General features: G+C 32.7%; 1 protein-coding gene across 9 annotated transcripts in view; it reads right to left on the bottom strand.

The window, feature by feature from the left end:
- LOC145268298 (CREB-regulated transcription coactivator 1-like) overlaps positions 1-21,690 on the bottom strand; it is a 237,986-nt gene that overhangs the window by 50,970 nt on the left and 165,326 nt on the right. For all 9 annotated transcript variants that reach the window (XM_080123726.1, XM_080123735.1, XM_080123774.1 and 6 more), the window contains one exon: positions 517-608. In XM_080123726.1, coding sequence (XP_079979852.1) covers positions 517-608 — 92 coding nt within the window. The remainder of the gene's footprint in view (positions 1-516; positions 609-21,690) is intronic.

The raw sequence follows: 21,690 nt of genomic DNA, 5'->3' as shown, positions 1-21,690 counted from the left end.
TAATATGCAAAAAAGTCAGCTTCCTAAAAAGGGGAACTCTAGCTTGGAACAAAAATAATTGCTACAGTCTAGAAAGATTTCTTCTTCACTGACCAAAGACAAAAAATATAAAGTGTAGTATCAGAATAGATATTACACTTTGCTCCCAACTAAAAAGTGTACGAGCTATAATCATTTATAATGTGGAATCCAATCATTTTGGCACAAGGTTTTAGGCTTTAAATTCTTAATATTTACGCATACAGTCATGCTATAAATGTAAGTAATGTATATAATTAATTTATAGATTTTTCTATGTGTGTATGTCATAAACAAAAGGTCTATAAACGAAAGATTCTATTTAAACTATAGATGGGACAGACAAGTACTGCCACAAACTGAGAATAATGGCAACTAAGATGACTATATACTCCTCAAAGTTCCCACATTGTGGCTTCATTATTGGATGTAGTTTTGAGTCATACTCAGGATTTTTATTTTTTTAGATTTTATTTTTTAGATATTAAAAATACTTACCTCTTCTGTGAGTTGGGGGAGTGTTTGAACTTAAAATATGTTCTAACTGCTGACCCATTGTACTTGTATGCAGAGCTGAATCAGAATTCGTCCTGAAAGAAACAAAGAATTAGCAAAATTATTTATTAAAATATTTTTTATACAAACAATATATGACAATGTTGAGAAATTCGATAAAGATTTCCAGTGTGTGTTTTTCATTTTAAAATCGGGGGAGTGAATATAATAACCTCAAATCTTTTTATAAAGTTTTATCAAATAGTATAAACCATTATTAAGAACTAGAGTATTCATTTAAGAAAGAGTTCATAATACAGGCATTTTTGAACTATTTAATAAGTGTTGCAAAGAAAGGATGATCGACACAAACATATTTCTAAAGACTTTTTTTACTACCATAACCGTAAAGAACTTTGCTTTCTTCCTCAGTGTGCCTAACATCTAACAGAATTCCAGCAAAAGAGTATATTTCCAAGAACTTCCCATCTGTGGAACACATTATCACAAGTTCACTTACAAAATGGTCATCTACGAATATAATGTGTTAATAAACTCCTGTCATAAACTATCATCATAAGTCATAATTTATTTTCATTTCATTCATTATTTTCATTCCTCTCATAATACCTATCTCATTAAAATTTATCCTAGTTGCTATCTCAAGAATATAACATCAGCTCAATCACAAACAAATAGAAGAGTAGGGGATAATAAACAGAATTGGCAGCCACGTGTTGAATCCTATGCTAAAGGCAGTCAGAAAAAATAAAATATGTGTAATGAAGTAATTTTACTATTGGAGACATTTCTTTTGAATCAGGTTGTCCTTAAGTGAGTAAATTATCAAGAATTGTGTGCGGTTGTGAAAGGGAATCTAAAAATGCAATATGTTGGTACCCTAAAGGAAATGTACCAGAAACAGCAATGGGTTGTAATCAGATAGGGTTGATCACACGGAATGAGATTAAAATAATAGATTGATAGGAAAACTAGAAAATCAGAAAACTCAACCAATTAGTGTAAGGTTATGGTGACCTCTTAGTGTAGTGATGAAGAGAATATAACAAAATTGAAAAAGGAAAGGCAGATCACAGAATAAGAAATAATAGTAATAATAAGTACTTAATCTATTTTGTATAGGTATAAGAGTAACTTATCTTGCCTTTGATAACATTTGTTCGTTTATATATTTGTTTTGACCACTTTTTGTACCTTTGTCTAATGTAAAACAAACCTGGAGCATGAAATATTGACACAAAACAAGATCAAAGCCTAGAAGAATGGAAGAAAAAAGTTAAGACCAACATCAATAACGGTTGGTCAAAACATTTATCTTGCATTTGATTGTAGTTTAAGAGAAAATCTATTATTGATGGCAAACAATTGGAGGATAACACACAGTACAAAGATACCACAATTCATATGTATGTGGTCTATTGAACAATATGATCTGAAGAAGAAATTAAAAATATTTTATGGAAATAATATATAGTGAAACAAAATATTAAATGATTGTGGAATGCAATATGTTTTCTTGTTGTTTTTTCTTTTTTTTTTTGAGAGAGTTACTCTACTTTTTATGAGCATTGATGATAGCCTCTACAAGAAAAATAAATGCCTTATAGATTTCAAACTCCATATATATATATATATATATATATATATATATATATATATATCCTGGTGGAAGGCCTGCATTTTATATAGATAAAACTGAATTTCTGAGAATTTGTTCCCTACAATGTGTTTTTTTTATAATATTAATGCGTGTATGTGGTATTGAAGTGATGCTTCGTTACAAACTAAATCCAATTGGAAACCTCAATTTAATATTCAACTCTATAGAGCTATAAATATATATCAAACATCATTTCAGACTTGAGAGCTCAATGTATTTAATGCAGAGAGCAAATATTTAAGAAAAAGAATAACATCTCATTTTTTTGTTTTACCTGTTAGATTACATTGCCAAGCTGGAGAGTTCTGTCTTACCTACTATTTTATCACAAATGGTTTATAAAGAGGGATTCATACACGTGAATTTAATAACTGAGCAGAAAACCAAAGAACTCATTATCTGATTAGCATCATGTGTCATTGATCCTAGGCCTAACTCTTCAAACCAAGAACTACATATGCTCTATCACTGACATTAAACACTGTCTCATTATCATAAAATCTATATAATGCATCTTTTATTAAATAATTGTAAGTATATTTTTGGATACTAAAGTGGAGTCCTGTATTACTTGAAACCAGCAGTAAGACAATATAAAATGCTTTTGAAGATGAGCCAATTTTTACAGTGCATATAAATCCTCCTTGACATATAGATATAGAGAAGAGAAAAAAGGAAACATTTGTCAGTAGTTTGGGTTTATCAGCCTTTTTTTTTAATAACCTAGGTGTAAGAGTGTGAGATTATATATATATATATATATATTTTTTTTTTTTTTTTTTCTATGGAAAATATTTTTTTCAATTATATTTCACTATTTTTATATAACAATCCTTAATTTATGTAGCTCAATGTAATTACAGAGTATATAACAAATGAATGACAAAAGTCATTATTCCTAATTTCATGATGTTGACTATCTTACAATTTATTCTTTTAATTAAATGACATTTACAATTCTTAACAGTAACTGTTTCGTGCAAAATCATTCATTTAATTATTATATCAATGAATCTATTTTGCCCTTAATTCATTAGAAGAAATAGCAACTATCAATCCACCAAAAGAAAATATGCATTTGGGCATGATTACAAAATCCGAATATTGGAAGAGAAGTTGCAATTACCTTTTATTTTATTATGCTATTTTAAATTTACAAGTAAAATCACTAAAATTTCAATATTCATATTAATAAATTGTATTAATTTTAATATACACTACTGAAAATATTCTATTTAGTATTTTATTAATTTATTATTTATAACTAATCTATATATATTTATACATTTATATTTATTTAAATAATTAAATGACAATAAAGAATTATAATTTATGTAATAATAAATTTAATTCAAATAATATTAAAACTGAATTATATATGGATATAAAATTTAGATAAAATCAACAATTTATATATCCGGAAATATATATTTTGTAATTAGTTCTATATAAAATTAAATACAGAGACATATGTTATACTATTATGTTATACTATTATACTGTTATTAGTAATATTATCTAATATATATATATATATATATATATATATATATATATATATATAATTATGAAAATAACTTTATGGCAATTAGGCTACAAAGAGGCTTCTGCGTTTCATCCCTATGAGGAATGAAATGCATCATTGTGCTAAAAATTATGTACATGGAGGAGAAAAGGGGGTTACTGTCTGTGTGTCATAAATCGATATGTTAACAGAACATTTAAATAAATTTCAAAAAAAGGATTAAATTTTTAACAGAATCTAAAGACACCATTGAAATTTTCCTTTGATTTCATCCGGGGTCACTAGGGGCAATTATCGGTTAGGTCCATAAAATAACTAAATTAGACCATAAAAAAACTGAAAATAATTTGTTTTTAAGTAGATTATTTTGTTTCATTAAATGAAACCATAATTAAACAAAGAATACCTCAGCAAACGATGTATTTAAAAAGTTTAAATATTTAAGTTATTTTTATTGATATGCTCAAGACTTGAAATAATCCATTACAGCTGCCTGTAAAAAAAAATGTAGCGTTTTGTTTTTCATAAATAAAAGACCATGGCTAACAGTTTTTTTTATTACTTAACCTCATATTTGAAAGGTTATTTTTAACTTCTCTTTTAGGGCAAAATTTGTAAACATGACTTTATTTGAAATTACTTCTAATCAGCAATATACAGGCAATACTAAGTGTCTACTGTTTATATATATATATATATATATATATATATATATATATATATAGAGAGAGAGAGAGAGAGAGAGAGACAGATGAAAAAGGAGCAAGCCAAGTTATATGTTCATCCACATTTCGTCCTTATTTCAAGACTTCTTCAGGATGTTTATATTTTTTTTCTTAAATTTAATTATTTCGAGGAAGTCTTGAAATGAAGATGAAATGTTGATGAACATATAACTTGGTTTGTTCCTTTTTCATCTTGCCATCTCAGAATATTATTTGCTTCATATATATATATATACACACACACACATACACTAGACTACCCGTGACCCGTTGGGTCAGTATGTTATATTAGCTATGGAATTAATGTACGAGCGTGACACTTTGACTTAAAGAAAATAATTTTTTGTGACATAGCAGAAACATTTCTATGAAAGTATATTAAAATGAAAAAAGAATATAGATAGATTTCTAGCAATTGTTCTGTTTATAATTGTTTATTTTTGAGAAAAAAAAAACTTACAGCCATTGAATTATAAGTGGTTTTCCATACTTATAGGTAAATGTGCACTGAACAGATACCATAATACTTAAAATTAAATTCAAATTTTGATATGTTGTTTAATTTAAATGCAAAAAAGACAAAAAACAATTGGGACTCTGAAAACGTACACAGTAAAACAATACGTTTTATTGTCATGTTGATTATTTATTTGTAATGCAAATTTTTTTAAAAAGCATATTTTGGAAGTTATTTATTTATGTTGGCAGTGTAGAAGAAAATGTATTTTATATTTTTTAAGAAAGGTGTATTAAAAATAGAGAAGAAATTTAAAAAAAAATGAAGGTGTTGGGTAAATTGCTGTTGTCAACAGGTTAAAGTAGATTTATTTGTAAGAAAATTGCGTTAAAATAACTTAAACATAATATGGTAATGAATAATGTAAAAAAAAAATGCAGAAAGTATTAACAATTGTTTATTTGGATAATTTAAACGCGAAAAAAAAAACAAAAAACAATTGAGATGCTGAAAACATACACAGTAAAACAATATGTCTTATTGTCGCATTGATTATTTGTTTATGTACGCATGCGTAACCGGAAGTCATAAACCGGATGTTGGGTTACAACACCTGTTACAAGGTCATTTGAGTTTTATAATTATATATATATACTAGCAGTTCATCCCGGCTTTGCTCAGGCCCTATGCACTGTTCATAACTTTATGTGCATATGTAGATATATATTAAAAAGTTTGACTCATGTCCAGATAATCTACATCTAAAATTTCAAGTGTTTAGACCCAAAATTGGTGGAGGAGTTTGATAAAGTCTGCAACGATCAACTCTGTAAACTTTGACTTCTTGGCAGCCAAATGTTCGCCCCAAAACTGATTAAAACGCTTGCTGCATGTCTGAATACCTTTATGTAAAATTTCAAATGTTTAAACCCAAAATTGGCTGAAGAGTTTGCTAGATACCGCAAAGGTCAAATCTTGAATTTTGACCCCTTGACAGCAAAATTTTCAGCCAAAAACTGATTAAAAAACTTGCCCTATGTCTGAATACACTTTATGTAAAATTTCAAATATTTAGACCAAAAATTGGCTGAGTAATTTGGTAGAGACCGCAGTAGTCAAATTTTTAAAAACTTTAACTGCAATTTTGACCCTTTAATATTTGTTTTGGGCTCAAATCAAATTAAAAAGTAACCTACATCTAAAATTTCAAGTGGTTAGACCAAAAATTTGCGTGGTAGCGTTTTCAAAGGTCAAATTGTTGAACTTTGACAGCCAAATTTCTGGCCAAAAACCGATTAAAAACATTGTCCCAAGTCTTAATACCCCTTATATCAAATCTCGAGTCTATAGACTGAAAATTGACAGAGTAATTTGGTAGGCAAATGTACACATATACATTTCACTTTTATAGATATATATATATGATGAGAATAAAGGATATAATATTATATATATATATATATATATATATATATATATATATACATACATACACACACACACAAACATACATCCTAATAATTAAAAGGGGCTTATTTTAACACTTTGTTGTAGTTTCACCATAAATCTGATTGTTAGAAATGTGTTAAAGAAAAAATATAAATATTTATATATAAAGAAAAAACAATTTTTTTTAAGGAACTGAGAAAACTATCTGAAAATTCAATATTTGGAAGCTGTGCTTTTCTCTGAAATGAACACTTCATATACTTTTTCAACTTTCATGTGTTTTTTTCAAATACCTAGCATTTTAAGTGTTAAATTATCACATAACGATGAATACTTCAGAACTTAGATTAACGTTTTATCAAAGCTTTCAAATAAATTGTCAATTGAAACACCATTAACAATTTGGTAAAATTCAAGAGAAATATTTGCTTAAATTCTTAATACATATCCATTTTAGTTTGCCCCTATTTAACTTGCCGTCCGATGAGGTAAAAAAAATTAGACACAATGTCAGTTTTTAACATGAGTGTATCCAGTTCTCCAAAAGGAACATTGAATGGAAGAAAACTACAAATTGTCAATGTTAAGAAGAACCTGTTCAGTTTTGCCTATGAACAGATATTACATTTTGATCCCATTCGATTGGAGTGATATAGGGAACAACAAGTAATTTTCTAGTTTGCAGGTGTCCAAATTTTATTGGCATAATTTTAAGTTTTTATTTCTTAAAATTATGAATGTAATTTTTATGTTACATAACGTTTTTTGAATTTTATAATATTAATTAATATTAATAAATGAGGAATCATTTCGAATTAAAATCTATTTAGCATTACACATATAAACTTGAGGAAAACGTGCTTTTGAAATGTGTCACCCCGGCACCCGTGGATTGAGAGGACACAATCTGATCTGTTTTATCACAGATTTCGGCTAAACCGACGAGAAGCTGTATTTTCCATCTGCATATCAGCTCCCTGGAATAAACTGCTGCTTGAGGTTGTCACTGCACCAACAACGGGTCAGTTCTAGATGAAGTTGGACAAGTGCTGGTCAACTGTATTTCTGACCGTCTAAATTTGCAGCACCCCTCCCTCCCTCTTCGTTTGCTTCTCTCTCTCCCTCTCTCTCTCTCTCTCTCTTCCTGTGTCATTCTTAATGATGCCGAAGCATGTAATGTTTTAACCTATGCCGAATTGAATTAAATATGAATAAGCAAAACCAAAACAAGATGGTGACCGAATTCAACCTGATGTCATGTGATTTCACTTATTCAAATAATGTTGACACATTTCAAGCATGTTTTTTCAAAAAAGATATTTATAAACATCAAAAACTTTATTTTTATTTAAAAAATTAAAAATGATATGTAGTTCAGAACTGGGAGCAAGAATATACAGAGATCCACATTAATTCTCGGGCAATATTGAATATTACCTATTCTAGTGTGTGTGTATATATATATATATATATATATATATATATATATATATATATATATATATATATAGTGTAAAGAGATAAAAACTAAGATATAAAAGATATTGAAAACTTCCATAACCTAACAAGTTGTATTGCTTGTAGAGGGGGTGGAGTGAGAAGCTTTCTGAAAGGATGGTATAACATTCTAAAGCAGCATGATCAATGAATTCATGTATAAGGAAGATAAGCAATCAATTTTCTGAACGGTCAAATGCACACTGTTAGGAGGGCGGGAATTTTTTTTTTTTTTAATTATTAATAAAAGATTAAAATGGCTTACTTGTTTACAAAGAAACGGAAATGGATTGAATGGGTGGATTTAAATTTAAAAAAAAAATTATCAAATAGGATTTGGAAAAAAAAATTATTTTAGTACTTTATACTATTGTATTTTTGATTCAAATAAATAATTAATCAATAGTAAAAAAAAAAAAAAAAAAAAATGTAAGTCACAAAGGACAGAAATAAACAGACAAGTAGTGACATTTTCTTTTTATTAAAATGGAAATGAAAAACTCCCTAAGTACGAAATCAGCAAAGAGATCAGTATTTATGCAGAATATGAAGAGTGCTGAAATAATTTTATTTAGAAACCCATTCTTAACATAGGGAGGGGGCATTTTATTATCATTTTTTTTCAAACTATTGTTTTTTCACTTAATTTGATAAACAAGAGATACTGTGAAAACTGAATTTTTTTAAATCCTATCTACAATATAGCCTGGTTCATATACTGTATATATCGGCAATTATCGTCTGACTGATATTCGAGGGGGGGGGGTGAATACTAAGGAAACCTTCCTCCTCCTTTCATGCACTGGTAAACTTTTCACAGGAGCTCATTTTACTGTAAAATTATTTTTTTAATGGAATCATTTTGAAGGGTTTTTTTTTTGTTTGTTGAGTAGTTTACACTATTGTATTTTTTATCTCAATAAATAAAAATAATAAATGAATAAAACTGTAATAAGTCACGTAGATGAGAGAAACACACATACACACGAGAAATGGTCACACAATTTTACTAATATAGATTACATGTATGCTTATGTAACAGGCAACGCCTTTACTTTCTATCACACATGTGGAACAAGCAAACACACGATTTGGTTGAAGCAGCACTCAGGCGGAGAGAGACGAGCGTAGTTGTTAGCATTAAAATTGGCTGCATTCATGGTTTCTGGCAGAGATTAATTTCTATTTTTTTACTAGATTTTATTTTTCTTTAATATTTTTGCACTTTTAATCTACTTTCAAAATAGGTTTACCTGCAAGCTTCTGAATAATTAAATGAAATGTCATAAAATGGGGTCTGGAATTTGCTAAGGGAGGTACACAGGTAGAACTACATGTACAGGCTATAAAGCAAGAGAATCTACGAAGAAAATAACCTGACACCAGTATCATCAATGCGCTACTTCACCAATGGTGGTTTGTAATTCTTTTTTACGGTTCCTTCAAAATAAAGCCTCTATTCACACACTAAAAATAAAATAAAAAAGGTTTAACAAACAATTCTGTCAAAAGATGTAGACAGTGTATTACAGCGCAAATGTTATATTTATGGACATCTAATAAAAAGCAACTTTAAAGAGTTATATCTAAATAAAATGACAAATATGCCACTGGAGCTAATAATACTAAACTCATTCTTTCTCTATTTGGCAGATCCCCACAGTTTATTCTTGACTGATTCAAGGACAACTGTTAGTCTGTTACATCAAATTAAGTTAATAAAGAGACATCAACATATATACATATACATTTCTTTAAGTTAATGCAAAAGATTTATTTCATAGCTCAATAGTGTTCAACTAGAGCTCTTAATATTTATTATGTAAACCTAAATGTAAATTCAGAAAAACATTACATTTTTTCAAAAACACTTATTTAAAAACTTTTTATCATATACAAAATATTACGGATATTCATGAGGAGGTTTCATCATTGTGTAAAAGTCCTATGTCAGATTAAAAAATTAAAATACACCTAAAATTTAATTTGTACATATTTGCTTTTCATTGAAAATTCAAAGAAAAATCTTATTTAACTCTAATGTTCCTTTGAATACACATCGTTTTTTTGTTTTGTTTTTTTAAATAAGTTTAATGCAATTCATTTTAAATAATTGTTCATATATTATTTTATTTGATGGATTAATATTATATATATACAGTAAAACTCCTTTCATTTGAACTTCCTCTCATTTGGACTTCTTCTAAACTTGAACTGTCTCGTCATTGAAATTGTATTAGCACATTTGATGTGGAGTTGCAGTAAAACTGTTTACATGGTTTAGTCAGATATTGCGCAGAAATGTTAATATTGGTACTATGTAATTAATGTAGATTAGCTATTGATAATTAATTTACACTAACTGTAATTTTTTTTTTTTTTTTTCAGATTGCTATATTTAAAATAGTGTAAAACAATCCATTGAAATAGCTTGCAACTCTAAAAGAAAACAAGTGACATTGACTTTACTCGAAAAACGTCAAATTATAGAAAAATTAGATGCTGGAATTGAAAATCGCGTTATATTGAGAGATATATGAGAGATTGGAAGAAGTACACTGTTTTACATCAAAAAGAAAAAGGAGGAAATATAGAAGGCTGCTCCTTTCTCTCCAAATAAAAGACATGTTAAAAGAAGGACTCTTCGCAGCCCAAAGCAAGTTGAATTCGATCGAATATTGCATGAGTGGTTTGTAGCAAAACGGAATGAAGGTTTAGCAATATCTAGACCCATGTTAATTGCTAAAGCAAAATCTCTTAAAAAAGAGTTGAATATAGCAGAAGATATGAAATTAAGTGAAGCCTGGCTAAGGAGCTTTAAGAATAGACATGGTATAAGACAATTAACAATGTCAGGTGAACAACGGTCTGCTGATACACATGCAGCATCAAATTGTGAAAAATTCAAGACGATAATTGCCGATTATGGTTTAACACCAGAGGATGTTTACAACGCTGATGAAAGTGGCATAAATTGGAAGTGCTTACCTACAAAAACATTAGCCGGATCTGAAGAGCAGAAAATAAAAGGATTCAAATTAAATAAAGAAAGACTAACATTAATGGTATGCACTAATGCTCCTGGAACTCATAAACTTAAGCTTCTTGTCATCAGCAAATCAAAGTGTCTCCGAGCATTGAAAGGAGTTTCGCCTTTTCCAGTATCCTATTATTCTTCACAAAATGGATGGATGAACCAACAGTTGTTTAAAAAATGGTTTTTGCAAGAATTTGTGCCAGTTGTCCAGAGGCGTTTTCTTGAATTAGGTAAACCTGATTCAATGTGCTTGCTTCTGTTGGACAATTATAGAGCACATCCTCTCGAGTCAGAACTACTGTCATCTTGCGGGAATATTTTTGTGGGTTACTTACCACCTAATGTGACTTCTCTCATCCAACCTATGGATCAAGGGATTATTTGGAACTTAAAATGTTTCTGCAGAAATGATTTCATGATGAATATGATAAATAGTACCGTGAGTATAAGTGGTTTTCAGCACCATTTTACTATCAAAGATGCCATATTTTCTTTCGCAAGTGCATGCAATCAATATTCTTAAATCACTTACTGCAAATGATGTTGAAATGTGGGTGCAACAAGATGAGGAAACTACTGAAGGCAGTAATGGTAATGAAAATAGTAACAGCTCCCATTCTCTTGACCCTAATGTAAATAACCAAGAAAGAACACTTTGATGAAGCAATATCATGGGATGATGCAGAAAAGTCCATGGAGACGGTTATAAAATTTCTAGAAAAAATTCCTTACTTTAGTGACAACTATGTTTTGCGAGCAATGACACTCCGAAGAGATATAATCATAGAGAAGCTACCAAGAAATTGTAGATTTTCATGACCGCTTATGGAATACAATGGCAGCACCAGAGAGCTCAATCGATGAAAATAGAAACTGCAATGAAACTCATTCAATGAATAACTAAAAAAAAACTGTATTTTAAATGTATGATTTCTGTAGATGATAACTTAGGTAATAAATACCTAACAAGTAAGAGTAAATTTAATTTATTTTCAATGTTTTTGTTCCTGGTAATGAAATTCAATAATTCTTACTTGCAATGTATCGTAAACTCAACTTAATATATACTTGAAGTATCATACAGCAATGAATTTCATTTACTATTTCTTAATTCTTAGAAAATTAAAGTTAACTGCAGCACATTTTTTTATCACGAAACTTGAACAGCATCCTCTAATTTGAACGAAGTGGATGTTCAAATTATAGGAGTTATACTGTGTGTGCCTCTCTCTCTCTCTCTATATATATATATATTATATATATATATATATATATATATATATATATATATATATAAATAAATCATTAAAAACAACTATAATTGTATTAACTTCTTTGCCATGTAGTAGTAGTAGTAGTAGTAGTAATTGGACTAATAATGTTAAGTTCTCCTGCTGAGTTTATGAAAGGAGAGTCAGGTGCAATTCAATTGTTCATGATACTTACAGATGGGTTGAAAAAGGAATTTTTTTTATAATGGAGTTCCTACTTATCAAGGCCCGGAGGTCACTCAAGGATAAGGGTTAACAAGTATAAGGTTGTTAGTGAGACAACAGGTCAGTGATCTTTTCTTGTAGGTACTGGGTAAAATTTGACAGAGAGAGAGAGGATAGAAAGACAGAGAGAGAGGATAGAAAGACAGAGAAAGAGAGAGAGGGGATAAAAAGAAAGAGAGAGAGAGAGAGAGAGGATAAAAAGACAGAGAGAGAGAGAATAGAAAGACAGAAAGAGAGAGAGAGTGAGGATAGAAAGACAGAGAGAGAGAGGATAGGAATAGAGAGAGAGGATAGAAAGACAGAGAGAGAGGATAGAAAGACAGAGAGAGATGATAGAAAGACAGAGAGAGAGGATAGAAAGACAGAGAGAGATAGGATAGATAGACAGAGAGAGAGAGGATAGAGAGAGAGAGGATAGAGAGAGAGAGGATAGAGAGAGAGAGAGGATATAGAGAGAGGATAGAGAGAGAGAGAGAGGATAGAGAGAGAGAGGATAGAAAGACATAGAGAGAGGATAGAAAGACATAGAGAGAGGATAGAAAGACAGAGAGAGAGAGGATAGAAAGACAGAGAGAGAGAGGATAGAAAGACATAGAGAGAGAGGATAGAAAGACAGAGAGAGAGAGGGTAGAAAGACAGAGAGAGAGAGAGGGTAGAAAGACAGAGAGAGAGAGAGGGTAGAAAGACACAGAGAGAGAGAGGGTAGAAAGACAGAGAGAGAGAGGGTAGAAAGAGAGAGAGAGAGAGAGACAGGACAGAAAGAGAGAGAGAGAGAGACAGGACAGAAAAAGAGAGAGAGAGAGAGAGAGACAGGACAGAAAAAGAGAGAGAGAGAGAGACAGGACAGAAAGAGAGAGAGAGAGAGACAGGACAGAAAGAGAGAGAGAGAGAGACAGGACAGAAAGAGAGAGAGAGACAGGACAGAGAGAGAGAGAGAGACAGGACAGAAAGAGAGAGAGAGAGAGAGAGGACAGAAAGAGAGAGAGAGAGAGAGAGAGAGAGAGAGAGAGAGACAGGACAGAAAGAGAGAGAGAGAGAGAGAGAGAGACAGGACAGAAAGAGAGAGAGAGAGACAGGACAGAAAGAGAGAGAGAGACAGGACAGAAAGAGAGAGAGAGAGACAGGACAGAAAGAGAGAGAGAGAGACAGGACAGAAAGAGAGAGAGAGAGACAGGACAGAAAGAGAGAGAGAGAGAGACAGGATAGAAAGAGAGAGAGAGAGACAGGACAGAAAGAGAGAGAGAGAGACAGGACAGAAAGAGAGAGAGAGAGAGACATGACAGAAAGAGAGAGAGAGAGAGAGAGAGAGAGAGAGAGAGAGAGAGAGAGAGAGAGAGACAGGACAGAGAGAGAGAGATAGAGAGAGACAGGACAGAAAGAGAGAGAGAGAGAGAGAGACAGGACAGAAAGAGAGAGAGACAGGACAGAAAGAGAGAGAGAGGACAGAAAGAGAGAGAGAGAGGACAGAAAGAGAGAGAGAGAGAGGACAGAAAGAGAGAGAGAGAGGACAGAAAGAGAGAGAGAGGACAGAAAGAGAGAGAAAGAGAGAGAGAGGACAGAAAAAGAGAGAAAGAGAGAGAGAGGACAGAAAAAGAGAGAGAGAGAGAGACAGGACAGAAAGAGAGAGAGAGAGAGAGAGAGAGAGACAGGACAGAGAGAGAGTGAGAGAGACAGGACAGAAAGAGAGAGAGAGAGAGACAGAAAGAGAGAGAGACAGGACAGAAAGAGAGAGAGAGAGACAGGACAGAAAGAGAGAGAGAGACAGGACAGAAAGAGAGAGAGAGAGAGACAGGACAGAAAGAGAGAGAGAGACAGGACAGAAAGAGAGAGAGAGGACAGAACTATAGAGAGAGAGAGAGAGGACAGAACGATAGAGAGAGGGCGAGAGGACAGAACAACAGAGAGAGAGAGAGGGAGAGAGGACAGAACAACAGAGAGAGAGAGGGGGGGGAGGACAGAACAACAGAGAGAGAGAGAGAGAGAGAGAGAGAGGGAGAGAGGACAGAACAACAGAGAGAGAGAGAGAGAGGGAGAGAGGACAGAACAACAGAGAGAGAGGACAGAACAACAGAGAGAGAGAGAGAGAGAGAGAGAGAGAGAGAGAGAGAGAGAGAGGACAGAACAAGAGAGAGAGAGAGAGAGAGAGAGAGAGAGAGAGAGAGAGAGAGAGAGAGAGAGAGGACAGAACAACAGAGAGAGAGAGAGGACAGAACAAGAGAGAGAGAGAGAGAGAGAGAGAGAGGGGGGACAGAACAAGAGAGAGAGAGAGGACAGAACAAGAGAGAGAGAGAGAGAGAACAGAACAAGAGAGAGAGAGAGAACAGAACAAGAGAGAGAGAGAGAGAGGCCAGAACGTCAGAGACAGAGAGGGAGAGAGAAGACAGAACGTCAGAGAGGGAGAAAGAAGACAGAACATAAGAGACGGAGAGGGAGAGGGAGAGAGAAGACAGAACGTCAGAGACGGAGAGGGAGAGAGAAGACAGAACGTCAGAGACGGAGAGGGAGAGAGAAGACAGAACGTCAGAGACGGAGAGGGAGAGGGAGATAGAAGACAGAACGTCAGAGACGGAGAGGGAGAGGGAGATAGAAGACAGAACGTCAGAGAGGGAGAGGGAGATAGAAGACAGAACGTCAGAGACGGAGAGGGAGATAGAAGACAGAACGTCAGAGACGGAGAGGGAGATAGAACGTCAGAGAGGGAGAGGGAGAGAGAATGTCAGAGAGGGAGAGGGAGATAGAAGACAGAACGTCAGAGACGGAGAGGGAGAGGGAGATAGAAGACAGAACGTCAGAGACGGAGAGGGAGATAGAACGTCAGAGAGGGAGAGGGAGAGAGAAGACAGAACGTCAGAGACGGAGAGGGAGAGGGAGATAGAAGACAGAACGTCAGAGACGGAGAGGGAGATAGAACGTCAGAGAGGGAGAGGGAGAGGGAGAGAGAAGACAGAACGTCAGAGAGGGAGAGGGAGATAGAAGACAGAACGTCAGAGACGGAGAGGGAGATAGAAGACAGAACGTCAGAGACGGAGAGGGAGATAGAAGACAGAACGTCAGAGACGGAGAGGGAGATAGAACGTCAGAGACGGAGAGGGAGAGAGAAGACAGAACGTCAGAGACGGAGAGGGAGATAGAACGTCAGAGAGGGAGAGGGAGATAGAAGACAGAACGTCAGAGACGGAGAGGGAGATAGAAGACAGAACGTCAGAGAGGGAGAGGGAGATAGAAGACAGAACGTCAGAGACGGAGAGGGAGATAGAACGTCAGAGAGGGAGAGGGAGAGAGAATGTCAGAGAGGGAGAGGGAGAGAGAAGACAGAACGTCAGAGACGGAGAGGGAGAGGGAGATAGAAGACAGAACGTCAGAGACGGAGAGGGAGATAGAACGTCAGAGAGGGAGAGGGAGATAGAAGACAGAACGTCAGAGACGAAGAGGGAGATAGAAGACAGAACGTCAGAGAGGGAGAGGGAGATAGAAGACAGAACGTCAGAGAGGGAGAGGGAGATAGAAGACAGAACGTCAGAGACGGAGAGGGAGATAGAACGTCAGAGAGGGAGAGGGAGAGAGAAGACAGAACGTCAGAGACGGAGAGGGAGAGGGAGATAGAAGACAGAACGTCAGAGACGGAGAGGGAGATAGAACGTCAGAGAGGGAGAGGGAGATAGAAGACAGAACGTCAGAGACGAAGAGGGAGATAGAACGTCAGAGAGGGAGAGGGAGAGAGAAGACAGAACGTCGGAGAGGGAGAGGGAGATAGAAGACAGAACGTCAGAGACGGAGAGGGAGATAGAAGACAGAACGTCAGAGACGGAGAGGGAGATAGAAGACAGAACGTCAGAGACGGAGAGGGAGATAGAAGACAGAACGTCAGAGACGGAGAGGGAGATAGAAGACAGAACGTCAGAGACAGAGAGGGAGAGAGAAGACAGAACGTCAGAGACAGAGAGGGAGAGAGAAGACAGAACGTCAGAGACAGACAGAAGAGAGAAAGATAAGTTAGAAAGCGAGAAAAAGGGAGAAGTGGAGGAAGAGAGTTGAATGGAAGAGATAACTTTGTGTCCGTGTGTTTATCATAACAACGTGAACAAATTTATTTTTTACTATTGAGGTCACCACTTATCAAAGGCACGAGTATAAGGGTGAATGAGACATGAATTGATTCTAACCGAAAGAAATTCATGGAAGTTTTTACAGTGATCAATCGATTGAACTTAATTTGATTGCTTATAGGGTGGTTCATGACTAGAAGATTTTGATATTGGATTTAAAAACGACCCTGTTGTAATCAGTAAAGAAGCAGTTTTGTGATAATGTATTTGACAAAATATTTGTCAATTGTAATTCCGCTTAGAGAGAGAAAAAAAATTTTTTTTGTTGTAGTAGTAAAACAAGATTTTGTTGTAAATGCCTTCCAAAGACTAGAGTTCAGTCGAACACCTTCCATGGAAATAACGATAGAAAAGTGAGACTGGCGTTTCTTCTGTGAGAAATAGGTTGTATTGAAGAGGCCCACATATGCATACTAGTTTTTGAAGTTGATTTAGAGCTTTGTCAAGGCAGAAAAGGGTGCACTTTCTGGCACCTTTCTAAATGTGGCAACAATATTGATTACTTTTTGACATAAAAAATACAATAAAGTAAAATACTAAAACTTTTTTTTAAAGAAGCCTATTAACAAAAGATAATTTAACAGAGAAATGAAGCATGGTTAAAGTTCACGAATGGCTTTCAAAATAATTCCAGCATGATACCAAAAATACATAAGTACCGAGCAAATATCTACAGGTTATTTTCTTCTTGTACCCTAGACAATAGCTAGTTTCCACTTCTCTACATTCGTCATACAACTGCTGTCAGTCTGCTTGGTGATTTAGTACTAAATTCTCTTGGGTCCTCATCTTTATAAAGTCATGTATGTGTATATGTTTATATATTTGTATGTTCAGGATTCACTATTAAACTAATTAACCGATCATTATGATTTTTTTTTTTTTTTTTTTTTACCAAAACTACTAGTGTAAAGGGTTATGGTGTCTGTTATATCTTAAGAATAGGCCTTAAAGATCGATTAATAAATATTCCAAATTTCAATTTCTTTGGAGCATTTTTAAAGGGTTTTAGGGACATATGAACAAAACCGTCTATTTGAAAATTTAAGTATTTCCAATTTGCCTTCAATTTGATCCATAATTATTAAACATCAATTACAAGAGACACCCTGAATTTCAGTTTTTTCAAAGACCCCTTAAACTTAAGTCTTAAATTGTTAGACATTTTCTAGAATCAAAATCATGTAATGGATTTTGATCAAAATTGGAATAAGGGTTCTAGATATAAGATTATATTATAGATCATAGATCATTATATGTTGATTTATTCATTTGTTCATAAGAGAACATAAAAGTGATGGAAGATTGTTCCATTTGGAGAAATTAACTTTACGTTTTGGGGAAGATATTCTAGTTATTTATAAATTTGAAAGAGTTATAAAAAATGAAGAAAAAAAATGAACAAATAATTTTTAACAAGTTCAAGTATTGACGTAATTTAAAAGGACAAAAAAAACAAAAGCAAAGTAAAAAAGATTCCCAGGCAACACTAGTTAAGGTTTATTGTAAAGTAAACGGTAGCTAATCAAATAAAGTAGAAATTCTTCAAGTAAACAAACTCACAAAAATAGTTTTCAATTTGTTTCCTTTTCATCTGATTTTGGTTTTCAATCATAAAAGGAAAATAAACGAAGCAATATAAGGAATCATGTTTTGGTAACCCGTAGGCAACCATTATTCGTTCTATAATTAGAAATCAGATTGCATAACCACTTCAAATGGCTAGGCTGGTCTTATTAGCTACAGTTAGCCGTTGGCTACTTCCTTGTGTAAAATGGGAACAGACATCATTGTGTATTTGTAGGCTGATATCAGCCGTCATCGTTTTTCTGATGAGTATATATAGCAAAGATGTACGTGTGTTTACACATCAGGTTTCAATGGTTGATCCAGCCAAACCAATGACATTTGTAATCAGCATGTCACTGTGGATGTTTTAGTTAGTGTTTTTATATATTTTAAGGGTTAAGATGGGTAATAAAAGTGCCAACCACCTCTAACTATTGAAAATTCAAATATTTCTAATTTGCATGAAAATTGAACCATGAGTATATGAGACCAATTGAGTAATATTCCTCAAATTTCTGTTTCATTAAAGTATTTTAAAATGGTTGTAAGGATGTGTAAAGGGTGTACAAATTCCATCTGAACATTCAACATGAAATTTGAAACATGGATATTATATTTACATGCACAACTAACCTCCATTATAAATTCTAAAATGTTGGGGGTTTTTTTTTTTCAGTTTTTTTTCAAGGTTTACACATAAGCATTTTCCAATAGTTCAGATGGTAGTGACTAAAGCTGGAGTGCTAAATGTTTTGGTTTCGATTCTAGCTGATGGCACCCAAGTCATTTTTTTTTTTACTTTTGAAATCATTACTATATATTATGTACAATATAACAAATAATAGAGAATTGGCTCTTTAGTAATAAATTAAAATATATTTAAATGCATTTTATGAACGAGCAATGCCGGGAGACCTGCTAGTATATATAAATATGTACACGCACACATTGGCAATATCCAATTGCTAATGTAGAAAAGAAAAATAAGCTTTAACTTAACACTTCTCTACACATTTTGTGTTGCTCTCTTCGCCTATTCATCAGTCATCATTACCTCATCTCAAACAATAGATAATTTCTAAAGTTATGAAAACACTATATGAATCCACAGAGCTATCTATTCCTGAATTGCAGGTCGATGGAATTGCATTTCAATCTAATTTTTATCCTTGAGATTTATCTAATGGAATTGTGCTCCACAAAGATATTTCATACATCAGCAGAAAAAAAAAAAAAAAAAAAAACTTTATACCAGGTGAGGATACGTCCTCGACAATCAGCCTGACAGAGCCTGAGCTAGTTTGAAGTGGCTCTGCTTCAATTCGGCTGAGGTATAATTCTGTGCAGTCCTAGGGGATCCAGCTTCCCATGCATCACCATCTCTCTTTTAGAAAGAGTTAATTTATTATTAATTGCTTGATGTACCCTAACTGAAGAATGCAAATGGGGTTGCTTAAGGATTTTTTGTAAGCCAGAGTTTACTTTCTCGGAAGTGCTTCCTTTTCAATCTTCACCTGACCTTGTATCCAACTTCTTTTTTATCTACTGAATAAAAAAAAACGTGATTTTCCACTTATAGTAGCAGTTGAGCTTATCCCAGAAAATATGCAAGATACATTTATAAAATTTACATATTCTGATTCGTCATGGTCCTAATCAGGTTCAAGTAAATACATTATTATTTTAAAGTTTATATAAGCATTGCAAATCAAAAAATTATGTATTGATAATGCTGAAATATAAAAAAAACAGTCTTACATTTTCAAAAATTATGGTTGACAAAAACGGATATATTGACATTTAATTGAATAGTTTACATTTTTTTTTTTTGCATAAATATTTCAATTAGTTGAAATGAATCAGAAAACATTTTATTAATTTAAACAATTTGAAGTATATAATACTTTTAATAAATGAAAAATCATTGAATTACAAAAAAATTCTTTTATTCTATGATATTAAAAGGAGTCATATATGAGATGTATGTTGAATGAATGAATGAAATTGAAGTTTTGCCGAGTAGACCTGCCAGTTTTAATTATAAAGGACATATTTTTGCTGAAATGTAACAAGCAGAATTTTAAAACTAGTGCTTATGTAATGTCAGAAATGTATTCCCTTTTGTTTATTAAATCAAATTATTGGACTGTTTGAAAAGATTACGAATTGTTTGAATTCAAGTCATTTTCATCAATGACCGTTTCAAATCACAGTTTAACAGAATTTATGGAATTTTCTTTTTTAATTGCTAGGGTGTTACAAACACACACACACACACACACACACACACACACACACACAATAGATGTTTACGGTTTTATTCAATTATTTCTTTTATGTCAAGCAAATGCCCAAAAACAATAACAAATAACAAAAAATTCTCTTCTAAATAAAAATAATTTATCATTTTTGTACAATTTCTGCTATGCATTTTTCAGTGCTTATTTATATTGAGATGCATGCAAAATATGGTTGTTCAAAATAAAATAACTTACGGATATACTAATCAGTTGAACAGATTAGTGTACACCAAAAATTAAAGAAAATTATAGAAAGTAGTAGAATTTTAGTAATAAACTAGCCGTCAGCCCAGCATTGCCTTGTCGTATAATATGCTTAAACATGATATTTTAATTTAGCAGATTGCATCTGTATTATTATAGAATAAATCCTCTATTAAATATTATATATTATGAGGAATAATTTACCTGGTGGACTAATTCGTAAAAAAATTTAAAAAAAACAAAAAAATAATAATCATAATGTCGTTCATCAAATTCCATCTGTGTTTGTTTACAATATCACGTGAATGTTTAGTCTTAAAATATGCAAACGAAGAAATGATTTGTAGCGATTTAAAAATGGTACCTGTTTTATCGTAAATTGAACTTATAATAAGAAAAAAAATTAAAATAAAATGGTGAGGTACACCTGGGCATGATGAGAGGATCATTTGATCTGTAGTCAAACGATCTAGCACTAAATTATATATCCAGATTATAATAAATCTGTTTTTTTTTTTTGTTTTTAAGAAATGATTTGCTGAGATTTTATTATCTCCCTTGGCCGGTGTAACATAAAATATTCCACATGCAAAAATTATTCTTTCTTATCTATAAGAAAGAAAAGCTATTTTAAGGATTGGATTTTTTCGATTTTCGATATTTATCGGATGAATTTCTGTACAAAACATATCTAAGAACACTGCCAGACATATAAATTAGCTTTGTGTGAAATTTGCAAAAGATAGGCTCAACTGTTTTGGAACATATGAGGAAGGAACTCGTACACACAAAGTGATTTTTTATATAATATAATAAATAAAATTAATTTTTTTTTTTTTTAAATATTTTTGATTATGTGTTGGAATTTAAAGACTATTTTGAACCATAGAGCATGTATCTTGCCAATAAAAAGGCATAACTCTTGAAAATTTTAAAGGAATTTGAAAACATTTAAACTGTTAAATAGAAAGTCATTTAAAAATTATCAATAAATCATGTATTTAAAAAAAATTGAAGGTTTTGGAAGCACTTTACTCAGATCCAAAAGGAAGCAAGAAGTTCATACCTGCCCAAACAATATTTGTACATGAAATCTTTTTGAAATCAGGAAACTGGGTTTGAATGAAATCT

Source organism: Euprymna scolopes, chromosome 4, assembly GCF_053919585.1.
Source record: "Euprymna scolopes isolate OS-2025 chromosome 4, ASM5391958v1, whole genome shotgun sequence".
NCBI classification, from domain to species: Eukaryota; Metazoa; Mollusca; class Cephalopoda; order Sepiida; family Sepiolidae; genus Euprymna; species Euprymna scolopes.
This window is presented reverse-complemented; position numbering and strand designations above follow the sequence as displayed.